Source organism: Euprymna scolopes, chromosome 26 (assembly GCF_053919585.1).
Source record: "Euprymna scolopes isolate OS-2025 chromosome 26, ASM5391958v1, whole genome shotgun sequence".
Taxonomy (NCBI): Eukaryota; Metazoa; Mollusca; class Cephalopoda; order Sepiida; family Sepiolidae; genus Euprymna; species Euprymna scolopes.
In genome coordinates, this window is record NC_136507.1 from 95,656,151 (window position 1) to 95,680,182 (window position 24,032).

At 33.9% G+C, this 24,032-nt stretch overlaps 1 protein-coding gene and 1 pseudogene across 1 annotated transcript in view; both read right to left on the reverse strand.

Moving 5' to 3' along the window:
• The window catches only part of LOC145248285 (dynein axonemal heavy chain 5-like), a 280,837-nt gene that overhangs the window by 122,710 nt on the left and 134,095 nt on the right, over positions 1-24,032 (reverse strand). Inside the window, 7 exon segments of the mRNA XM_080110158.1 lie at positions 5,634-5,797; positions 8,216-8,302; positions 12,924-13,076; positions 14,983-15,153; positions 18,678-18,752; positions 19,934-20,074; positions 22,874-22,974. Coding sequence (XP_079966284.1) covers positions 5,634-5,797; positions 8,216-8,302; positions 12,924-13,076; positions 14,983-15,153; positions 18,678-18,752; positions 19,934-20,074; positions 22,874-22,974 — 892 coding nt within the window.
• Positions 16,839-16,955, reverse strand: LOC145248489 (5S ribosomal RNA; annotated as a pseudogene).

The window sequence follows — 24,032 nt, forward strand, 5'->3', positions numbered from 1 at the left end:
GAGATATCTTCTGGAGCGGTAGAATGATTCTACAATTTTTCCAGCGACCTTGGCAACTGACTTGATGTACATGTTTCATTTCAGGTCAGGAGTAGAGGTCAAGCCCAAAAGCTTATCAAAACATGGAGCTTCCCCTAGATGAGAGCCATCCATTTCAATTGATGCCAGATGGGGATCAGAGCGTTGATGATGTAAAGATAGGAGCTTGGTTTTAGATGCATTAAAAGTAACCAGCCATCTCCTCCCCCACTGTACCACGCACTCAAGATCAGAGGAAAGAGAATTAGAGAGAACTTTGTCATTTAAGGCCTTTGATGTGTTGCCGTAGATGGTCATGTCATCAGCATAGATGTCAACGAATGATTTAAGTATGTGTTTTGGGAGATCATTGATGTATATTAGGAAGAGAGTTGTGCCTAGGATGGACCACTGAGGGACTCCAGCATTAATATTGAAGGCCTCTGATTTCTGCCCACCAACCACTACTCTTATGAGCCTATCGGAGAGAAATGATTTAATGATCGAGAAAACATTTCCAGTTATACTGTAGCTGGAAATCTTGTGAAGTAGGCCCTTATGTCATACCTTATCGAAGGCCTTTGATATGTCAAGAGCAATTGCCCTAGAGAGGAAGCCTTTGTCAAGAGATTCGCTAATCCTATGAGATATAACAGTTAGCACATCTGCTGTAGGTCTGGCAGAACGGAAACCATATTGCATGTCACTAAGAAGGTTATTTCTGTTGAGGTGGTTGACTACTTCTCTATTTAATATGGATTACTCTTACTCATGACACGCAGGAGACTTAGTGGTCTGTACTGAGAGGGAGATGACTTATCATCTGAATTCTTAAATACAGGGCATACTGATGAGGTTTTCCGTGGTGTTGAGAAGCACTTCTCTTTAAGGGAACGCTTAAAGAGTTTTGTAAGTATGGAGGCAAGTTCTGGTTGAAGCTTTTTCAGCACAATGATTGGAATGCCGTCAGGGCAAGTCGCTTTACTGAAATCAAGGTTCTTGATTAGCTTGGCGACCTCATGCACAGATATTTGTATGTTGCAGAGCGTGTTGTCCATTATAGGAGGAAATACGGGGAGTTGATGGCCTTCGTCACATAGGGTAGAATTAGCTGCAAGATACTTGCCAAATTGGCCTTATCTGATGCTGAAGAGATGACATCAGGTCCATTGATGATGGTTGGGATATAACACACACTTCTGTTCAGGATCTTGTTTGCTATTTGCCAAAACTAGTGGGAACCAAGCAGCTGCTCAGCTACTTTGGATTTAACGGACTGAGCATATAGCTCTCTTGCATTTCTTATTACTCTTTTGCAGTGGTTGCTGGCAGTCCTGAAGGCAGCTTTAGTCTCAGTGCATCTATTACGTTGGTAGCTATGGAAAAAGTAATTTCTGTGTGCGATGGCAGCAGCACATTCTGGGGAGAACCATGGCTGGCTGTTAGGTTTTTGTTGGAATTTTTGGATGGTATGAATCGGTCTATGCCTACAATTAGCCATTCGATCAGGTCTGATACTATGGAGGACACATCATTTTTAAACATGGAATGCAGGGGTAGATCAGATATAAGTGTATGGAAGCTATCCTAGTCAGCCGTAGAGTATCGATATACAGAACGGTGGAGAGGTACATCTGAAGACTTATTGCATTTCGTTTTTATCTTAACTGATACAACCGAATGGTTGGAAGATCCCAGAGGAGACAGAACGAAACTTGAACATAGCTCAGGGGAAGTTGTGAGAAAAAGGTCTAGAAGGTGGGTGGGTTCGTGAACAATCTGGGTGAGGTCATAGGCAATGGCAAAATCATGACAGAACCTCCCCTCATCATCTGTCTTGTTAGAGTTGGTCAGCCATTCCACATTGTGGACATTGAAGTCATCACAAATGTAGATGTTAGCTGAAGGGTGAGCAGACAGGATGTGGTCAATTTTTTCAGATATGCTCTTAAAGATAGTAACTCCGCTGTTGTTGTGGCGATAGAGAGCAAATATAAATGCACTGGTGTAAACAAGTGCGACCCGGAAGCACATATAAGGTAAATTAGGGTCTTCTCTGGAGATATCCCTACCACACGGAAAGCCATCTTTAATGTAGGCACATATTCCATGTGCATGGCGATCTTGGGGGTCATATTTAGATGTTAAGTTAGAGTATCCTTTAATTATGAATTCGTCAAGGGAAGTGGTCGGCCTTATGCCAGTTTCACTTAAGAAGAATATGTCTGGTTTCGTCTCCTGTAATTGGGTTGCAACCTCTGGAAGGTTGGAATGTAAACCCCTGATGTTGGAGAAGGAGACATGATAGGAGGGGTCTACGTTGGAGGATGGGGTTCTAGGTTTACACGTGTTATTTTTCTGGAGATATTTCATATTGAGGATTGGGATTTATGGAACAGGTCGACAGACTTGGTTAGAGCAGGACAGAGAGGGAAAGTAAGCGAGAAACAGAAAGGATTTTTTTTTTGTAGCCATGATAAGGTAAAGCCGTAAAAATTACCCACTAGGAGGCATCAGGAGGCCCCACTAGAATCTACTGCATGGTCCAGAGTCCATTCACCAGATGGCAATACAGCAGCCCCAGTATTTTTCACCTGCTGATAGGACGCCCTCCTTAGTGGTTAATCCAAGGTTCGGGTCCCTGACAATCAGGCAGATAATCCAACGTCAGCCCAGATGAAACGTTTACCTCCAGTACCCTTATTAGTGACATGGCCACAAAGATAGACATAGGAACAGAAAATTTCCGACATCTCAGGCTACTGTTCACGAAGTACTGTCGTTCTGGAGAGCAGCTTTTTCTTCACCCTTTGTCAGAAACATCACTCATTGGAAATGAGGACTGAGGGACAAATAAGGAGAAGCGAGAGTAACGAGAGCTGCCGATAACGCATCCACAATGTGTTGTTTATTCTCCCCCCCCCAAAAAAAGTGGGGGTGTAAGGACTTATAAATATTTACTTAGTATACGTGCGTCGCTCTAATTCGAAATTTAAGATATTTGAAGATAAATTCCCCTTCCATAATTACGAATGAAATAAAAATGGAGTAGATTACTGTAATTTCCATTTAAAGGTGTTAAGCTTTTCTTCTTCCCAAGAGGCACTTCAAAAGAATTATAATAAGGACAATTTAGCACTGAAATATTTTTAAAAATGCCGGTCGGGAGTTTCCACGTGTTCAGATATTCATTAAACTCATTTCTTCTTTGCCAAAAAGGCACCACCATCGCGTTGGAAGGTTTTCCACTCACTGGCACTTGCCATTCGTGTTTCGGTGCTTATGGCGGAAGGGGTGGACAATGGGTCACAGTGGGTGAGATTATATATATATATATATATATATATATATATATATATATATATATATATACACATATTCAATTTTTACAGTACATTTTGTTTATTGATATTGCTAGGTGAAACTCTAAAAAAAATCATGTGTTAAAGATGGCGTACTAAATCATAATGTTATTCAAGCACTATTACTCAGACGACTTTATTGAAATGAAATAATCCATTTCCAACTGCAATTTTTCTAACCGTTTTCATTTTGAAATTGTGAATAGCAGTCGACATTTAAATTCAATTCCAAAAATATCCAATATAGTAAAGTGAATTTTATACTGTTCATGTTATTACCATAGATAAGTACACACACATGGGGTTACATGAACGAGATAATTATCTACTGGGATACTCGTTTTATCTGCTTAACAACCGTGGTATTTACTATAATACTATTAATATTAATATGCAACATCCACCGAAAATGACAAATCGTTTAAGGTTGGGCATGGCATATCTTGAGTTCATCTACTTTCTTGGGCAACGCCGGGATACTGGTCAGCTGATTAAAAATAAAATGTATATCCATTCGATTTCATCGATTACATACTATATCCAAACCAATACAGGTAATGGTTTTCATCAAGTATATTATTAAACAATGCATTTCCAATCGACTTCACCAATTACAGACTTTGTACGGATTGCTGTTTTCTTTTCTTAGTAATAATAAGCAATATATTATATATGAATATTTTACAAAACATAAAAATTATGTGCTTTACTTCTTTATCGGATTATGGTCATGGCTTTGCTATTTATTTTTCGACTACTCGTTTTCGTGGTGTTCGTCAGTCTTCTTCAGGTCTAATGTTGTACTATGGTAATGTTTCCTCTGCACTTAAATCTTAAAAATAGTAAAAATATAAACGGATGGAGAGAAAATTCTTTAAAAAACATTACAAATGAGCATAGCTGCTCATTCAAAAAAAGATGATGAAAAAATTATTTGATATTTTGGAGTCGAGAAATTGCAAATAAAATGGTTTGTATTCAGACTGGTATCTTCAGATACCCTACAAACGTTCATGTAAATGAGGCATTTTATTTTCATTATGGAAGGCCATAATTACCTTATAATCTTGTACGTTTCTCCAACTCTCATGAATATCATAATCCTATTTTTTGGTAATTTTAAGCTGAAATTTTTAACTAATCCATTGGAATACTGTTACTACATCTGGAAACGTTGCAAACCTGTCTCTGCTCTGTCATTATTTTCATGGCAAGTGCTCGTCTGAGCCCCAATCTATGGTCCTCCCTTGCCAAACATTCACAAAAAAAAAAACACTCTCCCAGCTAAAACTACGATCAACAATTTTCCCCATTCTCTATCTGTGCCTTTTAACAGATTATAGGCCTAGTAAATATGTTACGTTACACTCGTTTACACATATGTTAACATGTAGACACTGGGGACCCAACACGTTGTAGCAGAGTACGTCACAAGGAACATATGGCAAATAATAATTCGACCCCTATTTTGCAACAACGGCATTTATTTATTTTTAAGTACTTTCCTGAATAAAATGTCATTATGTTTCTTCTCTCTGACCTCTATCCTCTGAAACGTCATCATCGGTCTGTGCACACGTTTTGTTTGTAGTCTTTGTTTTTCTTTCCGGTGACGTCACTTCACACGCGGCTCGGCATTTGCATACAGCCGCCATACTCTGTTACAGATATACTGGTAACTTAAGAAAGAATTTTTTCACTTTTTAACGATACCCTTATGTCAAGTGTTGAGATTGTGTATGTGTACACACACACGCACACACACACACACACACATGCACACGCACACACGTGCACGTGCACGTACATAGAGGCGGTCGACAGGGTAAAGTAACGGGGCGATGCATGCAGATCTGTCAAAACTGACGCCGTCGGAGGTGAGTAAGTCAAGTAATTGACCTCACAGCTACTGGGGTTAAACACTTGCATGGGAACAGATATAAACAAGTGGGACGACAGACAGAAGAGAGTTAAGAAACAATCGTGAGCCACCTCCTACTCCCTCCTCCTGTCTACCGACTAAAGTGCGCAACACAAAGTGAGAAATAAACGAGTGTTTTATATTCGTCTAACAAACGATTTTTTGTTTGTTTGTGAGTTCTTTTCTTAGCTAACGAGAAACTGCTATTTATTTAACCTGGCTAAGCCAAACAGCTTTATTTACTGAGTTTTAACACCGGTTGGAACATAAATAATACAAATACATTTTTCTAGCCAGAAATTAAAAAGCAAAACGAAATTAAAAGAACTTGCTTTTGGTTGGTAAGAATACGGTGGATCCGGATGACATGAGAAATAACATATTCAGAGAGAAGGACATCCAAGTTGTTAATGACTTTTGAAGCATTGTATCTGGTGATGTATCCTTGAAGACAGTCATGTAACTTGCCCACATCTTTCATTGCATGCAATTCACTCTGGAAAAAAAAGCACAAATTATGAAGTAATTATAATAAAATGTGACAAACCAAATATATATATATATATATATATATATATATATATATATATATATATATATATATATATATATATATATATATATATATATATATATGCTTAATTTTTAAATTGCACTTGTTTTTAAATTTGGGATTAGTAAAAAATCAAAACAAAAACCAATTAAACAGGTGAACGATAAAAACGAAGCAGTAAATTGTCTATGGGAACATAGCGCAGTGGATTATGGCGCTGGACTGAAATACATAAGATCCAAGGTTCGAATCCTACCAACATTCAAGCTACGCTGAAGAGGAGTAGGGCTCCGAAACACGCATGTCCGTAGATTACTGGTTTTTAAAATAATAAATAATACGTCAAAATAAAATTGGGCGACTTTCTAAGAAAAACAACGGTTCTCCGAGGCGGAGCATAAACATTACTATCGTTTAAAAAATCAAAACAAGAAACCACCTATATATATATATATATATATATATATATATATATATATATATATATACATATATATTACTATTCCCAAATTTACAAACAAGTGCAAATTATTCCTAAATTTAAAAGCAAGTGCAATTTAAAAATCAAGCATTCTACGCTAATAGTTTTTCTTCCGTCGGACTGCTAGAATTTGGAATTTTCTCCTTGGTCCATGCTTTCCTGGGTGTAGTAGCATGCAGAAGTTTAAATATAATGTAAACAACTATCTCGCTGCTCAACTCGCCACATAGTCTCCTGTAGATCTCAAATAGTAGCCCCTTCCGCCCAAGTGGCAAAACGCCTTGTTTGAGGATTAAAATATGGGGCAAAACGTGTCATTTTTGTCATTTTGAGGCATTTTTTAACATTTTTTGAGCCCCCGGGGACGCAACGGGAATTTTCACAAAAAAATTATTTTACTGTGCCCATCTATTTAATAAAATACAATTTGTGGCAAAATTTCAGGAAAAACTAATGGACAGTTATCTGGCAATCGTCCGGACTAACGGACGCACGAACGGACGCCACTGAAAACACAGGTCCCTCTCCGATAAATCAGGGGACTAAAAAAGTTGCTATCTTTAATGGGGGGGGGGAAGAACGCATAATGTGGCTAGGTAGTAGCAATATGGGATATAAATCTCTCTCTCTTTCTCACGCACACTCTTTCTCGCAAACGAAACTAACCTATCTGTCTTATGCTTCTGTAACTGCTCTTTTCTTTTTAACAAACCGTTTTTTTTATATAAACATCGGCGACTGAGTGGGTTTATCAACAGACGAATAGAACACGGGTTCTCGATAATGACACGGATGTATAATGGTTTACATACATGCATCGAGAAATGAAAACAAAACGGTAGATTCTAACTAAATACTAATGAATAAAATACATGGACAGGGATGCCACTGTTTAAAGGAATAATTTCTGATTCTTTTCGCGCCTTCTTTTGCTACTTCTAGACATTGGAATCTTTTTTTTCGTTTTATCTTTTATATCGAATGCATTTACTGATGCTTCTATTTAATTGTCATTATATTTTGTAATCAGTGATCCGTCACGCTTAAGTTTGAAATTCAACTGTCATAACTAAACACGTAAATTGAATGAACACACCCTACAATATTTTCGTTCCTTGGATTGTATTCATTATCATAGTTAATTTGATTATATTTCGACCATTTATTTTTAATATATCTGTGGAAGCATCAAGTCACCAGCGAAAGTCGTGGCGCTCCTTCTGAAGCCAAGCCTGAGTCTCTTTGGACTTGTGGGTCGGTGCTGAATCCTGCTGCTACGCCCAGGGTCTCCCAGCGGCTACCTGATTGCACTAGGGGATCACCACACTTTTCAGCATAGCCAGATACACTTTGCTGTTGACTTTCAAGCCGACTTCGAAGATGTGAGGTGGCATGATGTGGCCCTCACTTGAAACCACACCAAAGACCATAGCCGTGACCAGAAACTTCGTTGAGCTGTGCCCTCAAGCGTTAAACCCTCCGGATTTGCATTTTGAGGGTGCTGATAATGGTCTTGTTTTCATACCTTGGATCGGCAGAAGGCATAAGTTGTACATCAATCTTGCGCGTCGAACAATTTGTCACTTTATCAGGCATGATAGAAGGCTTGTATCGCTCTTGGGATTTATGCACAACTGGCCAACGAGTAGATGGTCGGCAACAAAAGAAGAAAACCGGTTTTCATCAAACGGAAATGGAATCATGTCGTCTTTTCTAGGGCGACAATTTTATCGTTCTACCGCATATATATATATATATATATATATATATATATATATATATATATATATATATATATACATATATATATTCATATACACGCATCTTAAAGCGAAAGCAACATACATAAATGATTTAAAATCACTGATCACCATACTTACAACAGATGAAGTCTGCGAATATACAGTATTCTTCAATGGAATCGTTACAAAATGCTGGTTTTCAGTTATATCAAGGTCCGGCCATTTCTGAAAACAGAACATGGGAATAGAAGAGAAAAATGTATTAACGAGAACATTAAAAAGTTCTGTTGACTCTTCTGATCTAGACATCGCATTAATGCCTTGTCTTCCGGTATTTATTGTATATTGATCAGTTCATTCGTAGGTAATTCCGCCACAACAAAGATAAAACAATATTTATTCATAAAACTTACAGTAGATTGTTGTTCTATTTTATTTTATTGTTGTTCTATTTCTTCCAACAGAACAAACTAATAGCATCTGAAATGAGGTGTTGGGCGCGGTCACAAAAAATCTAAAGAAGAGAATGCGGGGTGGGCCCGGAACATATCGTTACTGATTGGAGAAACTAACTCTAACTCCAAATCCTAAACCCTAACCGCCTTCAAAATTTCGTTTTTAATCACGCGCAAGTTTCTACTTATTTTCACAATAAATTTTTATTGCCCTAGTTAAAAGGTTACAAAAGAGAATAGAACGCAGGAATAGAGTAGAAAAATGTATTTACAAAAATATACAAAAATGTGAGTTTGTTCGTCTAGCCAACAAACAAGCTCTGTTGGCTCTTCACATTTAGAGCTGGTATTAATGCCTTGTCTGCAGGTATTTATATGTGTGGGTGAGTTCATTCGTAGGTAATTCCACCAAAACACACGTCTACATTACATTTCTCTTAGTCTATCTATTCGTTCCATTTTTTCTCAGAAACTACTAGGTCGATCTGGCTGACATTTTGTATTGACCTTGGTTATGATTAGATGCAGCGAACTAAGTATTATGGTATCCATTCAAAAAACAGTTAGCGTTTAATATGGATTAATAGGTATTAGTCACCAGAATAACAAATATACTCAGAAAATACTCAATCGATCTGATTGAAATTTTAAATTGATCTGTGTTATGGTTAACTACAGCGAACTAAGTATTATGGTATAAATTTAGCCATATTCAACTATCAATTTCATATAAAGCTCTCATTCTAAGTCAACAGGTTATAACTTTTTCTCGATTTTAACTAAAAAGTCTAATTTATCTATGATTAATAACATTATCGATATTTTGGAAGTCATATAAGTTTGAAATTTATCCTGCTATTATTGCGCTAAACATTCGTAATATATGCATTACACAAACATAAATATATATGCATACAAAATCGAAGGAAAATAAAACAGAATCCTAGTTTATTTCTTTTATTTTGCAACTAGCAAGGCTACCCGGCTTTACCCGTTACACAGAAAAAAATGAACATCTTTATATTAAAACTTTTAGTACTCTACATTTCTCTCTCTCTCTCTCTCTCTCTCTCTCTCTCTCTCTCTCTTTCTCTCTTGCCCGTTTCTCCATACTCCTCCCAACCCACCACTGTTTCTTTCCTCCCTCAGATCATTGTTCTTTCTTGATTTATCGAATTGAAAACAAAAAAAATGATATTAATTCATCCACCCTTTATATCATAGAAGATAACATTAAAAATAGCTGATGGAATGACCCTCTCGCGTCGACGAAACCTGGCACCGTTTACCCCTAAAGAATGGATAATTTTTAAATGTTAAATATTATGCAGCCAGTACAACGACGATCAAGAATATATAAACATTGTGTATCTTTGTTTTGTAGTTTTTTTTTTTACTTTTAGCTGAATATCACATAGACAGCCGCTCTTTATATAATAGATTGTGTCAAATCTGTTTCATTTACATTTAGCACAGAGCTAGTTGTGTAAAGTGAAATTTTATTTTCGAATAAAATCATTTTCTCAGTAACTGTTTCAATTTGGAATGTTGAGCACGATACAGAAATAAACTAATAAAAATTACTCTTTCATATTTTGAAAATAATAACTAAGACAAACCACAATTAATAAAAAAGACTTATATTTAGAAATAAAGGTGAGAAATAACAGAGCGAAACTCCGCAAACTTCAGTAATAAAACGAAATATTTAACTTTAGTAATAAAAGGAAATATCTAACTTTAGTAATTAAACAAAATATTTAACTTTAGTAATAAAACGCAATATTTAGCTTCAGTAATAAAAGGAAATATTTATCTTCAGTAATAAAACTAAATATTAAACTTCAGTAATAAAACGACATATTTAACTTTAGCAATAAAACGAAATATCTAACTTCAGTAATAAAACGAAACATTTAACTTAAGTAATAAAACGAATATTTATCTTCAGTAACAAAACACATAATTAAGCTTTAGTAATAAAACGCAATATTTATCTGAAGTAATAAAACGCAATTTTAACATCAGTAATAAAACCCTATATTTAACTTCAGTAATATAGCGCAATATTTAGCTTCAGTAATAAAACGCAATATTTAGCTTCACTAATAAAACGCAATATTTAGCTTCAGTAATGAAACGCATTATTTAGCTTCAGTAATAAAACGCAATATTTAACTTCAGTAATATAGCGCAATATTTAGCTTCAGTAATAAAACGCAATATTTAGCTTCACTAATAAAACGCAATATTTAGCTTCAGTAATGAAACGCATTATTTAGCTTCAGTAATAAAACGCAATATTTAACTTCAGTAATAAAACGCAATATTTATCTGAAGTAATAAAACGCAATATTTATCTGAAGTAATAAAACGCAATATTTATCTGAAGTAATAAAACGCAATTTTAACATCAGTAATAAAACCCTATATTTAACTTCAGTAATATAGCGCAATATTTTGCTTCAGTAATAAAACGCAATATTTATATTCAGTAATAAATCGCAATATTTAGCTTCACTAATAAAACGCAATATTTAGCTTCAGTAATAAAACGCAATATTTAGCTTCAGTAATAAAATACAATATTTAACTTCAGTAATGAAACGCATTATTTAGCTTCAGTAATGAAACGCAATATTTAGCTTCAGTAATAAAACGTATTATTTAGCTACAGGAATAAAACGCAATATTTAACTTCAGTAATAAAACGCATTATTTAGCTTCGGTAACAAAACGCAATATTTAGTTTCAGTAATAAAACGCAATATTTAGCTTCAGTAATAAAACGCAATATTCAGCTTCAGTAATAAAACGCAATATTTAGCTTCAGTAATAATACGCAATATTTAGTTTTAGTAATAAAACGCAATATTTAACTTTAGTAATAAAACGCATTCTTATTCTTCAGTAATAAAACGCAACATTTAGATTCAGTAATAAAACTCATTATAAAACATCAGTAATAAAACGCAATATTTAACTTCAGTAACAAAACGCATTAAATAGCTTCAGTATTAACACGCATTATTTAGCTTCAGTAATAAAACGCAGTATTTATCTTCATTGATAAAACGCAATATTTAGCTTCAATAATAAAACACATTATTTAGTTTAAGTAATAAAACGCAATATTAAGCTTTATTAATAAAACGCAATATTTAACTTCAGTAATAAAACGCATTATTTAGCTTTAGTAATAAAACGCAAGATCTATATTCAGTAATAAAAAGCAACACTTGGTTTCAGTTTAAATAAATATTTATCTTCAGTAATAAAACGCAATATTTATCTTCAGTAATAAAACGCAATATTTAGATTCAATAATAAAACGCAATATTTACCGTCAGTAATCAAACGCAAATATACTGAATGTCCCTCCTGTAAATACTCGAAATAATTCGGGAAGAGGTTAACTGACAATAAAATTATAAACTAATTTTTCATATTATTTGGATTCATCAGACTACTGTCCGTATCTTTAGTGCCACTTTCATTACGTTTCAGTCGATTTAACCTCCGACCTTCTTCGGGTGTATGTTGTCGAACTTAGGAATTTGGACGGAATTTCTAACAGAATCTTTTATTTACTTCAACGGAAGAAGAGCATGCTACCCACGTGAAGTAAATAAAGGGTTCCGTTCTAAATTCCGTCCAAATTCCCGAATTCGACAGAAACGTTCGACAAGATACACCTGAAGAAGAAGGTTACTTTGACTATGTCGAACTCATGAATCTCCACAGAATTTTGAACTGGGGAAATTGTTCTTGTTCCGTCAACCATGTTTGGGTAGACGTGCTAATCATTTTTATATCATAGACCCGTGGCGCAACGTCTAACGGCAGTGATCTACAATCACTTCTAAGTGACTCTCTTCTGGATGTTGAAAGTTCAGAACTTACTACAGGCAATAATAACTAAGAATATTAAAAAATCGTTTTATAATTATTACCTATAAAGAAACTATGAAATTCAACGATTCTTATATATATATATATATATATATATATATATATATATATATATATATATATATATATATACCGCATGATAATATCTTTATTTATTTTATATTAAAAAGGAAGTAACTCTTTGCCCTTTGTTATCTCCTTTATTCATAACAATATTTTTGTCACACATTAGCCAGCCGAGAACATTCAATGGGCATTTGACCAGCGACTGACAATTAAATACGCCCCCATTTTTAAAAGTAATTCTTTTTCAGTTATTATTTATGTAAAAAATTATAATTGTTGATTTACAGAATCTTTTCATCCAATTTATTTCTTCATATTTATGTCGTACCACTCGCAAAAACCACTTTACTACAATAATTATTACAACAACAGAAAAAAAAAAAAAACAACGAAATTTATTGATTCCCACTCACCTGAGTTATGAGAGAATTGAGAAGACTTTCCAAAAAGTTTAAATCTGATGTTCGACTGACAGAATCAAAAAATACTCTTTGTATTTCATGCCGCCATAGAAAGATCAGAAAGTTTTTGTCCATCCTTTGAGTTGGTGACAACTTGATAAAGACCTTTTGGTTAAAAAGAAAGAAGATAATCGAGTGATAACTGGAAATCTTAACTGACAAACACAAGGAAAAACCTATATATCTTTCTATTACATTGTCCGGAAAGTTTCTGCTAAGTTTTAGACATTTCAAATTATTAACAGATTTCCTATACTTACATTTCCGGTTAGAGAATACTTCAAGTTATCTCTTGAGAAAGAAAGTTAAAAATTATCCGTATTAATTTTGGAACCTTTGGAGAATAGAAAGAAGATTGTAAACCCCATTTTAGGCCCTTAATGCTTTTAGCTTTTCATAAAAGCACACATATCTTGTAAAAAAAAAAAAAAATATGATATGTGCGGTGTATGATGTAAATGCTTTAATTGACAGAACCCTATGAAAGCGGTTTACAAACTTTAGAGTTGGAGATTTTAACCTTAAATAAATAACGATCAGGCAGACCGGTTGCTACTGATGTTGATTAAATCAAGACATTGATTGAGAATAATTCAGATTACACATTGTGAAAACTAACAAAATGGCTTAACATATCAAAAGCCACCATTCAGGAGAATTTAATAAAATTAGGTACACAAACCTGCGCGAACATTCTAGACTGCACGATATATATATATATATATATATATATATATATATATATATATATATATATATAAGTGAACGTGTCTGTATGTCTGTGTGTCTGTGTACATTTCCATACGCAATAACTCTGTCAATTTTAAGTCTAAAGACTCGAAATTTGATATACAGGGTACTACTGAGATTTGGGAAAATCGACGTAATCGGTTTTTGACCAGAAATTTGGCGATTAAGGGGTCAAAGTTCAACGATTTGACCTTTGAAAACTCTACCAAACTCCTCTGACAATTTTGGGTCTAAACATTTGAAATTTTAGATATAGGTTCCTTGGACATGGATCTAACTTAATAACTTACGTTCAGCCTAAAACAATAAATTTTAAGGGGTCATAATAAGGGTCAAAGTTAAAAAAATTGACCCCTTTTTTTTTTTTTTGCTCAGTATACACCTCCAAATACCCGGGCAACGCCAGGCACCCATTGCTAGTATATATATATATATATATATATATATATATATAGTAGGTGCCTATAAACACTGCAATAAATAAGTGCTTTTGGTTCTTATGTTTCTGCGAACTTTAAATATATCACTTTCCTTTATTAAAATGATCAAAATCAGTGTTTGTTTCAATGTTATAGAAATCGATAAGTTCACTTTTAGGACATTCAAATCCGAGATGCCGTCAATAAGTTTCCAGACTTTTTTGTACAGACATTTAAAATTGTTGCAGACTCTTGAAAATTCAGTATGTTATTGCTATACATCTTATCAGATGACTGACCAATTTTTATGATTTCAGATTCAAATTAACAGCTACAGCAGTACTTGGAAGTCAGAACACCAGAGTTGATTGGCTAAATAAAGAATTTGACCCAGATTGGCATCAAGACAGTTCCTCACCCTCCCTATAATCCAGACCTTGCTTCCTGTGTAGATAGTCATCTCCATGGGTCCTTCCAGAAGTTATTGGAATGGTACAACAAGTGCACTGTAGCCGGAGGAGATTACTTCAAAGGGGACTAGAGTTTCATGTGTGTACTATCAATAAAGAGCCCGTACGAAAAAAGTCTGGAAACTTATTGAAAGCACCTCGTAAGTTTCATTAAGTGTTAACTTTTTAAGAAATCTAAAGATACCCTTAAAATTTTCCTTTGATTTCATCTGGATTCACTAGGGACAGTTATTGATTAGGCCCATAAAAAAATGGAGTATATTAGAACCTAAAGAAACGAAATTCATTTTTGTAAATAGATATTTTTTTCTCTTCATAAAACAAAACTTAATTAATGTCCAGGTGAAAACTTGAGTGCAGAAATGGCCTCACCTGAAAACATTGTTGCAAATCGTGCAAAGTAAAGATGTAATGTTGACATCCGGGCAAAGGGGATTGATTGAGAATGAACTGAACACGAAGCAGCCATTGGCATGATGCATGGACAATGCCATCGAATAAATTCCCGTCAATGATCGGTTGGTCTTCGACACTCAGAACACTCTGAAAAGAAAAAAGAAAAGCAAGCAAAGAATTAATACAAGATACTTCAATAATATTTCTATTCTATTGTGAACATAAAAACCTAACGTTGCTCGGGATTGAATAAGGATTGCTGTTATATACATTTTTTACTATGCTCATAGCACCATCTTAATTTATTCGTTTTTACTGACCTCTTCCACTGTTTTGCTTCCTAATATAATTGGAAGAATCTGAAATGGTGGGAAACTCAAGGTTAGTGTCTTATAATCATGGTTTGAATTTTATTAAAATCGGATATTGTTATAAGAGGATGTTTTCCTTATAAAATGTCCTTATGACATTCCATTTTCCTTATAAAATGTCCTCATGACATTCCATTTTCCTTATAAAATGTCCTTATGACATTCCATTTTCCTTATAAAATGTCCTTATGACATTCAATTTTCCTTATAAAATGTCCTTATGACATTCCATTTTCCTTATAAAATGTCCTTATGACATTCCATTTTCTTTATAAAATGTCCTTATGACATTCAGTTTTCCTTATAAAATGTCCATATGACATTCCATTTTCCTTATACAATGTCCTTATGACATTCCATTTTCCTTATACAATGTTCTTATGACATTCCATTTTCTTTATAAAATGTTCTTATGATATTCCATTTTCCTTATAAAATGTCCTTATGACATTCCATTTTCTTTATAAAATGTTCTTATGACATTCCATTTTCCTTATAAAATGTCCTTATGACATTCCATTTTCCTTATAAAATGTCTTTATGACATTCAATTTTCCTAATAAAATGTCCTTATGACATTCCATTTTCCTTATACAATGTCCTTATGACATTCCATTTTCTTTATAAAATGTCCTTATGACATTCCAAGAATAAAATTTCCTTATGACATTCCAAGAATATAAATTTACAAATAGAGTTTTACGCAGATTCCCCCCTCCTCCCTGACCTGTTTATTTTATTAGCTCCTATAACTGACATTTGTACTCAAGACGTGTCCCTATTTACAATACCCCCACCCCACCCCACGCACGGGACAGAGTTAGACACCAGGGTCGTTTTTTAACGTGGAGAAAAGGAACAAAAATTTTAAATTGTCTCAGTCGTGAAGGATTTCTCCTCCACTAAGAGAGAACAAGAAATTAAAGTGCAGCGTCTGAAGAACAAATACTACACTTTGATCTTGGCCAGAAGTCGTTTTTACTGTCCCCTCCCACTGTTTCGTTCTCTAATATAACTGGAAGAATCTGAAATGTTGGGAAACTCTCAAGACTAGCTGACATTCTATCTTCTTTATCAAAATAATTAGAATACAAATTTAACAAATGAAAGTTTTGCACAGATTCCCACAACACGTTTATTTTATTAGCTCCTATAGCTGACATTTGTATTCGAAACTTGTTTTCCCCTAAAATCTTACATTAATGGTTGAATAGTTATGGTTCCAATACTGCAATAGCGCGTATATATCGACTGCCCTCTACGCTTTCTCTTACATTCGATCGATGCCTCCGTTCAGTCTCAAGAGACAATGGACACCCCTTTAAGGATAGCTGTGTGTGTAATTGTGAGGCAAGGATTACGCAGTCCCTAACCACACCTCTCCTGGATCGGCACTGTTTGGCTCCAGTAACAAGGAGAGGCCCAAGGTTGACTGGAAACAATATTGAGATATGCATAAAGCACACACAGCAACTGGAATTCTCAAATGGTCACCCATTTAGTACTGACCAGGCTCAACGTTGCTTAACTTCGGTGATCTGACGGGAACCAGTGTGTCAACGTGATTATACCATATGTCTTACATTAAATATGTTAGAAACTCCGCTACAATAGTCTAGGTTTCCATGACTTATGGATTACTTTCTTAGCAATGCTCACAATTAACGTTTAGTCTTCTCCACTTGTATAGAAGTAATTCCATATAGTTTTAATCTTTTCATTTAGCCGCATCCAAATTCCACAAAAGAATTGTAAAAATTATCGGCACTTTCCTTCGCCCATTTTTGATTATTAGAAACATTTTTAATTAATTCATTTTAAATTAATAAAATTAATTAATTAAAGGGTTAAAGTCAGGGTTGTGAATTCCGTGATAGAAGCGTTGATTGAATTTTAAAATAGAATACATATGAGGTACGTTTGAAAGCCAAATTACAACGCAATATTATGAAAAATAAACAAATATTTATTTGTTTAAAATAGATAAAAACATTTTGTTTACATGAATAGCTAATTTACTTTAATATTGAACTAGCGCCCGTGGAAATTCCACAGTAGTTGAAAAAAATTTAAACTCATTATAAATAAAATGAATAAAAAATAAAATAAAACAAGTAACGACGAATTTATAACAATTTTAGCAAATTCTTTTTTTAACCATTTAAAGCTAAAAACAATTAATTTAAAAAATTGAGATTTTTTCGATGAAAATTCAACACACAACACATTGTTTTGTTTTTATATTCTGAAAATGTTTTTATATATCATAAAGGAACTTGCACATTTTTAAATTTTAAAAAGAAACTATAATAATAAAAAAAACTTACAGCTTCCTCTCAACATGACTTTTTTTAATTATAAAATAGCCAATTTGAAACCGTAAACAGACAGCCATGTTTTTGTTTTTGAAAATTTTGAGAGAGGAAATGGTTTTCATGATTTTTAACTGATAAAGAGAAACTACAAGGGTAGGTAATTCGTTTCTCATTAATTAATGTTTGTGATGATGATAATGATATTTAATACTGGACGTACGGACAAGTAAATTAATATTTAGATTACATTAATGTTGATATATACCTTAGAATATAATTCTCTTTAAAGCTATAACAATCATTTTTATAATTATAAACTTAAATATACGAAAATGTCTTGATTTATTCTCATTTTATTTTCTTCAGCATCTTACATTATGACGTTATCGTGAAATATAGCCGTTATAAACCTGTTCTAGTTAAATTAAATTCACACTATTTAGTTTATTTTAAATTTATCAATCTCATTTTAATTTACTGCCATGAAAAAATAATAATAAATATATCCGGGTTGGTTACTTATATTTTTTACTGTTTTTATTGTTGTAAAAAAGCAGCATATGAAAAATATCCGATAGTCAGGTTTGTTTTCCAGAGAAGTGGCTGAACGATTTGGAAAAGTGTATTGTAATATTTAAAACCATGAAAATGCGTATATATATCTAAATAACAAGTTTTGAGTTCCACACCGCCAATATCTGTAACAGAGAGAGATGAAACAATGTTATCTGTGCATTATAACAATGCTATTTGCAATCCTCTCTGGTTCATTCGAGCAGAATAAAAAATAGGAGTCATTACTTTTGGAATGCCCCATTGTAGTATAAATTTCTTTATTTGTATGGATATTATTGGTAAGGAGAATCTTAAACGCGTCTCGTGTATCTCGTGAAAATATCGTGTTAACCCTAGGAAAAGATCAATTGATTTCAGAGAACTTACTGAAGTAAAAAAAAAAAACAATCTAACAATAAAAATAAAATACCTCAAGTTTCTTGCTTATAATCGGAAGCAGGTCATCTTCTTGTGGCAGTGGAAGATTGAAGATGGTAAAATGGCGCTGTAGAGGAGAATGTTATAAAAAATGTCAAGAAAATAGCAAGACCCGTGAAAAATTCCACAGAATGAGTGATATAATTTAATCAACAAATATATTTTGATAAAGAAGATATTTTTTTTGGATATCGCAAAAAAATTCGTTTTTTGGACAAAAATAAAAACAATAACAGGCAGCAAATATGAATTTATTAACATTTCCACGAAAGTTGTATTTTAAAATATAGAACTGACCCAAAGAGAGATAAATTAATAAGTATTAATAAATACTCATAAGGTAATATTGTGTTACATAGTTCAATACAAATATTAAAATCACATTGTAAGAGACAATCTTTAATTTACTCGTTCAGTCCAGTACCTTTTGGCAGACAATGTTCTTTTTTCCCCTGTTTCTTTCAAATGTTCCTTTATTTTATGTAATGTTTCACTGACTCCTTTTTTTGGTGCACATTGAAATTACCACAAGTTCCTTTCTCACACCATTACGACAATCATATATAATTATTATTGCGATATTCGAAAACGATGCTACATAAAAAGGAGATCACTCTCATATTCTTGTCTAAGGTTGCCAGATTGGCCTTTTTAAGACCGAATTTCATGAATTTGGCCTTTTTGGAAGCCATTTGGCTTTCAAAAATAGTATTTGGCCTTTTTTAAAGTGTAACGTACGGACTAAGAAAGGAACAAGCAGAATATTATATGGATATTGAAAAAAATATATTTATTTAAAAAGAATAAAGAAGACTAATCAAAACATTTTTAATTTAATTCTTGGACTAAAACATTTATTTACTTTCTAAATATGATCGAGGTTGAGTGTCCATCCTACTAAGACCACTCAGTTACTTTAAATGTATATGTCCGTCTTGCGGGATATAGCAATGTTTAGAAACTGATAAACCATCATTATCAATAGAAACACACCAAACTGTTTAATTGTGATGGTTATATGCTTTCTAAAATTGTATTATGAAATAATTAATGGGAAGAAATTATAAAGTAAAATGATCGTTTTTCTTTTTGTAAAGCTTGTATTTTAAAAGATTATTACTTGAAATATTAGCCAAGACCACTCAACTACTTCAAACGAATATATCCCTTTATAATGGCATGTATAAACCAATAAACAAATAAAAAGTGGATATGGACTCATGAACTAAATAAATAAATAAAACTTGCCAGTAATCTGGGATGCCAGTTTTCCATGCTGAGTCCAGAATTGGTGAGTTCGCCGATGACACTTAGTCCTTCGATACATTTTATTTCAAACGGACTTTTCAGTTGACAAATGAGTCTATCTCCAACCACTTGCCGAAGTAGCTTCAAATGAATCACAAATGAAAAGAGAAAGCATGAAAAAGCAAGTTTCAATATAATAATGAATTTTATACATAAAGATTAATATAAGTTTTATTTTTTTCACTAGAAGATGTACCCAGTGTTACCTTAAACCTAAATACAGTGAGTCGAGTACGATAACAATTAGGCTGGCTTGACACGATTTTTTAAAAAGTGTTTACAAACCTACTTATTTTTAACATAATAAATCTGTTATGTGAACCATTCACGTATGCGCATTCATGGAACAGTTAGCAAACAGATAAAAATCAAACAGCCTCGACATACTAAATGTTCAATTTTAACCCTTTAGCAGCCCGTTTTTCCGGGAGAAAACTTATTAAAACGTTTTCCACGTGTCTAAATACCCTATGTGTCAAATTTCAAATCTGTAGATAAAAAATCCGATGAGTATATAGGTTGAGAAGTGTCTTCACACACACACACACACACACACACACACACACACACACACACACACATTCTCACTATATATATATATATATATATATATATATATAAATATACAGATAGATTTACTCTCTTTTTTTACTCTTTTTCACTTCAAGCAAAGCGTATTGCCGCCTGGAACATAAGGGTCTACTATTTGGGATCGTATCTAATAGGCGACCATGAAGAGTTGAGCAGCGAGATATCTGTTCACATTATATTGAAACTTCTGCATGTCAGTGCAGTCAGCAAAGAAGGAACGGGAGGGAATTCTAAAATCTAGCAGCTCGAGGGAAGAAACTAAGGCATTCTGGTATCTGGGAACCTTAAGTGAAGTGAAGGGGTGTGATTTTGGTACTTGTCGGGTAAGTCAGGAGTATGTACATTGAGGGATCACAAGTGCTATGAGTTCATCAGAGCATATTCCATTAGAGTATTTGTACGGCATAATCACGTTTGACACACCGGTTCCCGTCAGATCACCGAAGTTAAGCAACAATGAGCCTTACCAGTACCAGATGGGTGACCATTTGGGGCTTCCAGGTGCTGTATGTGCTCTCCGCTTATCTTGGCATTATTTCCAGTCGTCCTGGACTTCTCTTTGCCGCTGGACTCAAGCAGTGCCGATTCAGGAGAGGTGTGGTTGGAGATTGCACAACCCTTGCCTCACAATTCCACGCGCAGTTGCCCCTACAGGGGGTAATCTTTATCTTTTGAGACTGAACGGATCATTGATTTGTAAAACAGACACAGTGATGCCGCATTGCAGGGAGTGGATAGAGGTTGGAACTTAGCCGATAGTGCAGGGCCTATTATCTTGAAGACTTTTTTGGACCCTGTCAAGAGTGAGAGACTAGTGGTAGATGCACTAGGCCAGCTGTGGCAGCAATACTCTATGCATGAGAAAAATGTGGCTTTGTAAAGATAAAGGATGCTCTCTGGCATCAGTTTATTGTTTAATCCTCAAACACTCGTATGATTTAGTCGTGTGATACTCTCTGCATTATGTAGATCATCTTTATTTATATAAATTTACGGTACTCATAATATTTGACCTGGATCCTCAGGATTTTCCGTCAGTCATGGCTTGGACTCGACTGGCAATCACCGGATTAAGCCGAACGAAATAACAGATGCATATGAATTTCAAAACAAACTAACAAACCAGAAAAGAAAAAAACTGAAAATACAATAAAATAAAAAATAACAAAAATACCACAAATTTACTGAATCTATATTTTTTTTTCAGAAGTTGCATTTTGTATTGTTTAATAAATTTCATAATTTTTTTTTTTTGGCAAAAATTATTTTTCATTCAACAAAAGTTGTTTTTTTTTTTTAAAGAAAAAGATGAATGTCTCTTTATAAATAGTAAATTGTTAGGTGAAAGTACAGTTTTCTTTTCAAGAAAACTTGCAATAAACGTTTTTTTTAACAGAAGTTATTTTTTTATAAGAAAAGATGACTGACTTTTATAAAAACCGTAAATTGTTAGGTGAAAGTACAGAAATCTTTTTTTTCTAAGGAAACTTACAAATATTTTTTTTTCTCACCAAATGTTTTGTCTCCACATAAATTCAATTAGATACCTAGAAGCTCCTGATTGGTACCGCATTTTTTCTTGCTCCACTGTTTTGCATCCTTTTACATCCTTTTGATGTGATTCGTTGTTGCCTTCATCACAAGGTCTACAAAATGCAGACGATGATTCACAGTCAGGTGGTGGAATCCTTCTCCCCCAACTTTGTTATAGGCCTTCTGACAGTCGGATATGACCAAGGTCCCCAGCAGAATATATTTGTTTGCTACTGGAAGGAGAGTTTCAGTATTTCAGTATGTTTTAGCGTTTCAATATTTGGACAGCGCTTGGCTTAATCCGATGATTACCAGTCGAGCCCGAGCCCTGACTGACAGAAAATCCCGAAGATGTGGGTCAAATACTGCAAATTAAACTTTGTACATAGTCGTTTACATAAACATATGCGTTCTCGCCAGTGAGAGATCAAAAAAACAAATCAACAAAACAAAAACCTTTCTTCGCATATGTTGCATGGGTTGTTTACATGTGTTGGTGTTTCTTTCATAGTTACTTCTTGTTGTTCATGATTGGCTGTGATACTCTCGTGGTTGTTGACCCCCTCGTCTGTTTAGCTAGATGAACAAAACTACTCACACATGAAAACATAACGGAGACTTGCTGAGTTTTCAAGGTTTTATTTGGAGAAAGAGCTTACTAATTGGGGAGAGATCATGTAACTAATTAATTATTTACCAACGTTGACATAATGGGTCACGTCTATTAAAAAAAAAATCAAAAATAAATCTTATTACTTCATTGCATCTCTGAACACCGAATTCATCTGGTTTGGGGATGCTGATATCTTCAATGAAAAATGCCAGTTTTTTCTTGCCTATCGCGCCATGAACAAAACCTGTAAAGAAGAAAAAAGAATCGGCAGAAATGCAACTTGTCTTCTACCAAGCTATTGATTACCAAATGTTTCATCCGAAATAAGCAAAAATTTAAAGTATATTTTTATGTAAAATTTACCTAAGAAAACAATAGAAGTCCACCCCCATTGGCTATGGGGCTATGAATGGATAACACCCTTAAAATTTTAAATGTATCATATTTTTATGAAATTTATATTATGTGTATAAAGATGTATAAAGTTTTTCTGGGGAAGACAATGGAAGTGGTCCTGAATTTATATGTTACCCTTTATGTGCCAAACATTTACATGCTTCGTTCTAAGAGCCATCTTAATCTTCAAATAGGTATAGATTTTAATGAAATTTAATCCATGTGTACAAAACATTAATTTAAAGTGTTTTCCAACATTTCGGCTTCTTCTGACTATATTAGAGGTTGAAACGGGAGGATGGGGTAGAGGCAGTAAAGCAAAAGTAATACAATGTAATAAGCATAGAGAAAAAGAACATATTAGAGATTCTCATCTAATTCCGAGTAATGTTGGGTATCCCTGTTAGTATTTTATAAAAACCTACAACAAGAATCTATCATATAAAGGGTAGTTTTCTGTATGTATGTATGTATGTATGTATGTATGTATGTATGTATGTAGGCATGCATGTATGTATGTGTCCGACTAAAACTCTAAAACTACAAAACAAACACCCACAAGGTTTGTATTTTCTTGATCAGCATTGCTCTGGATAAATAATATCTCAAATTTAGAAAAATAAAAATTCATTCTTTGACCCTAAACTGGTATAGATTTCGTTGGGTGTAGGGTCTGTTTCAAATCACTGACTAAAGGGAAGTAACTCAGTTTTTTTACAGAGTTAATTCCCTTATGGTGACTCGAGGTGTGTGTGTGAAAAAGGGAGACAAGGTAGGAATTGTTACAGTTTTAGTACTCTGAGCGACGCCAGGTAGCCCTGCTAATACAAAATAAATGTCGAAATACAGATTAAATGCACATGGTGCCATAAGTACAAGTCTTGCATGACAGATAAAAAGGAGTAC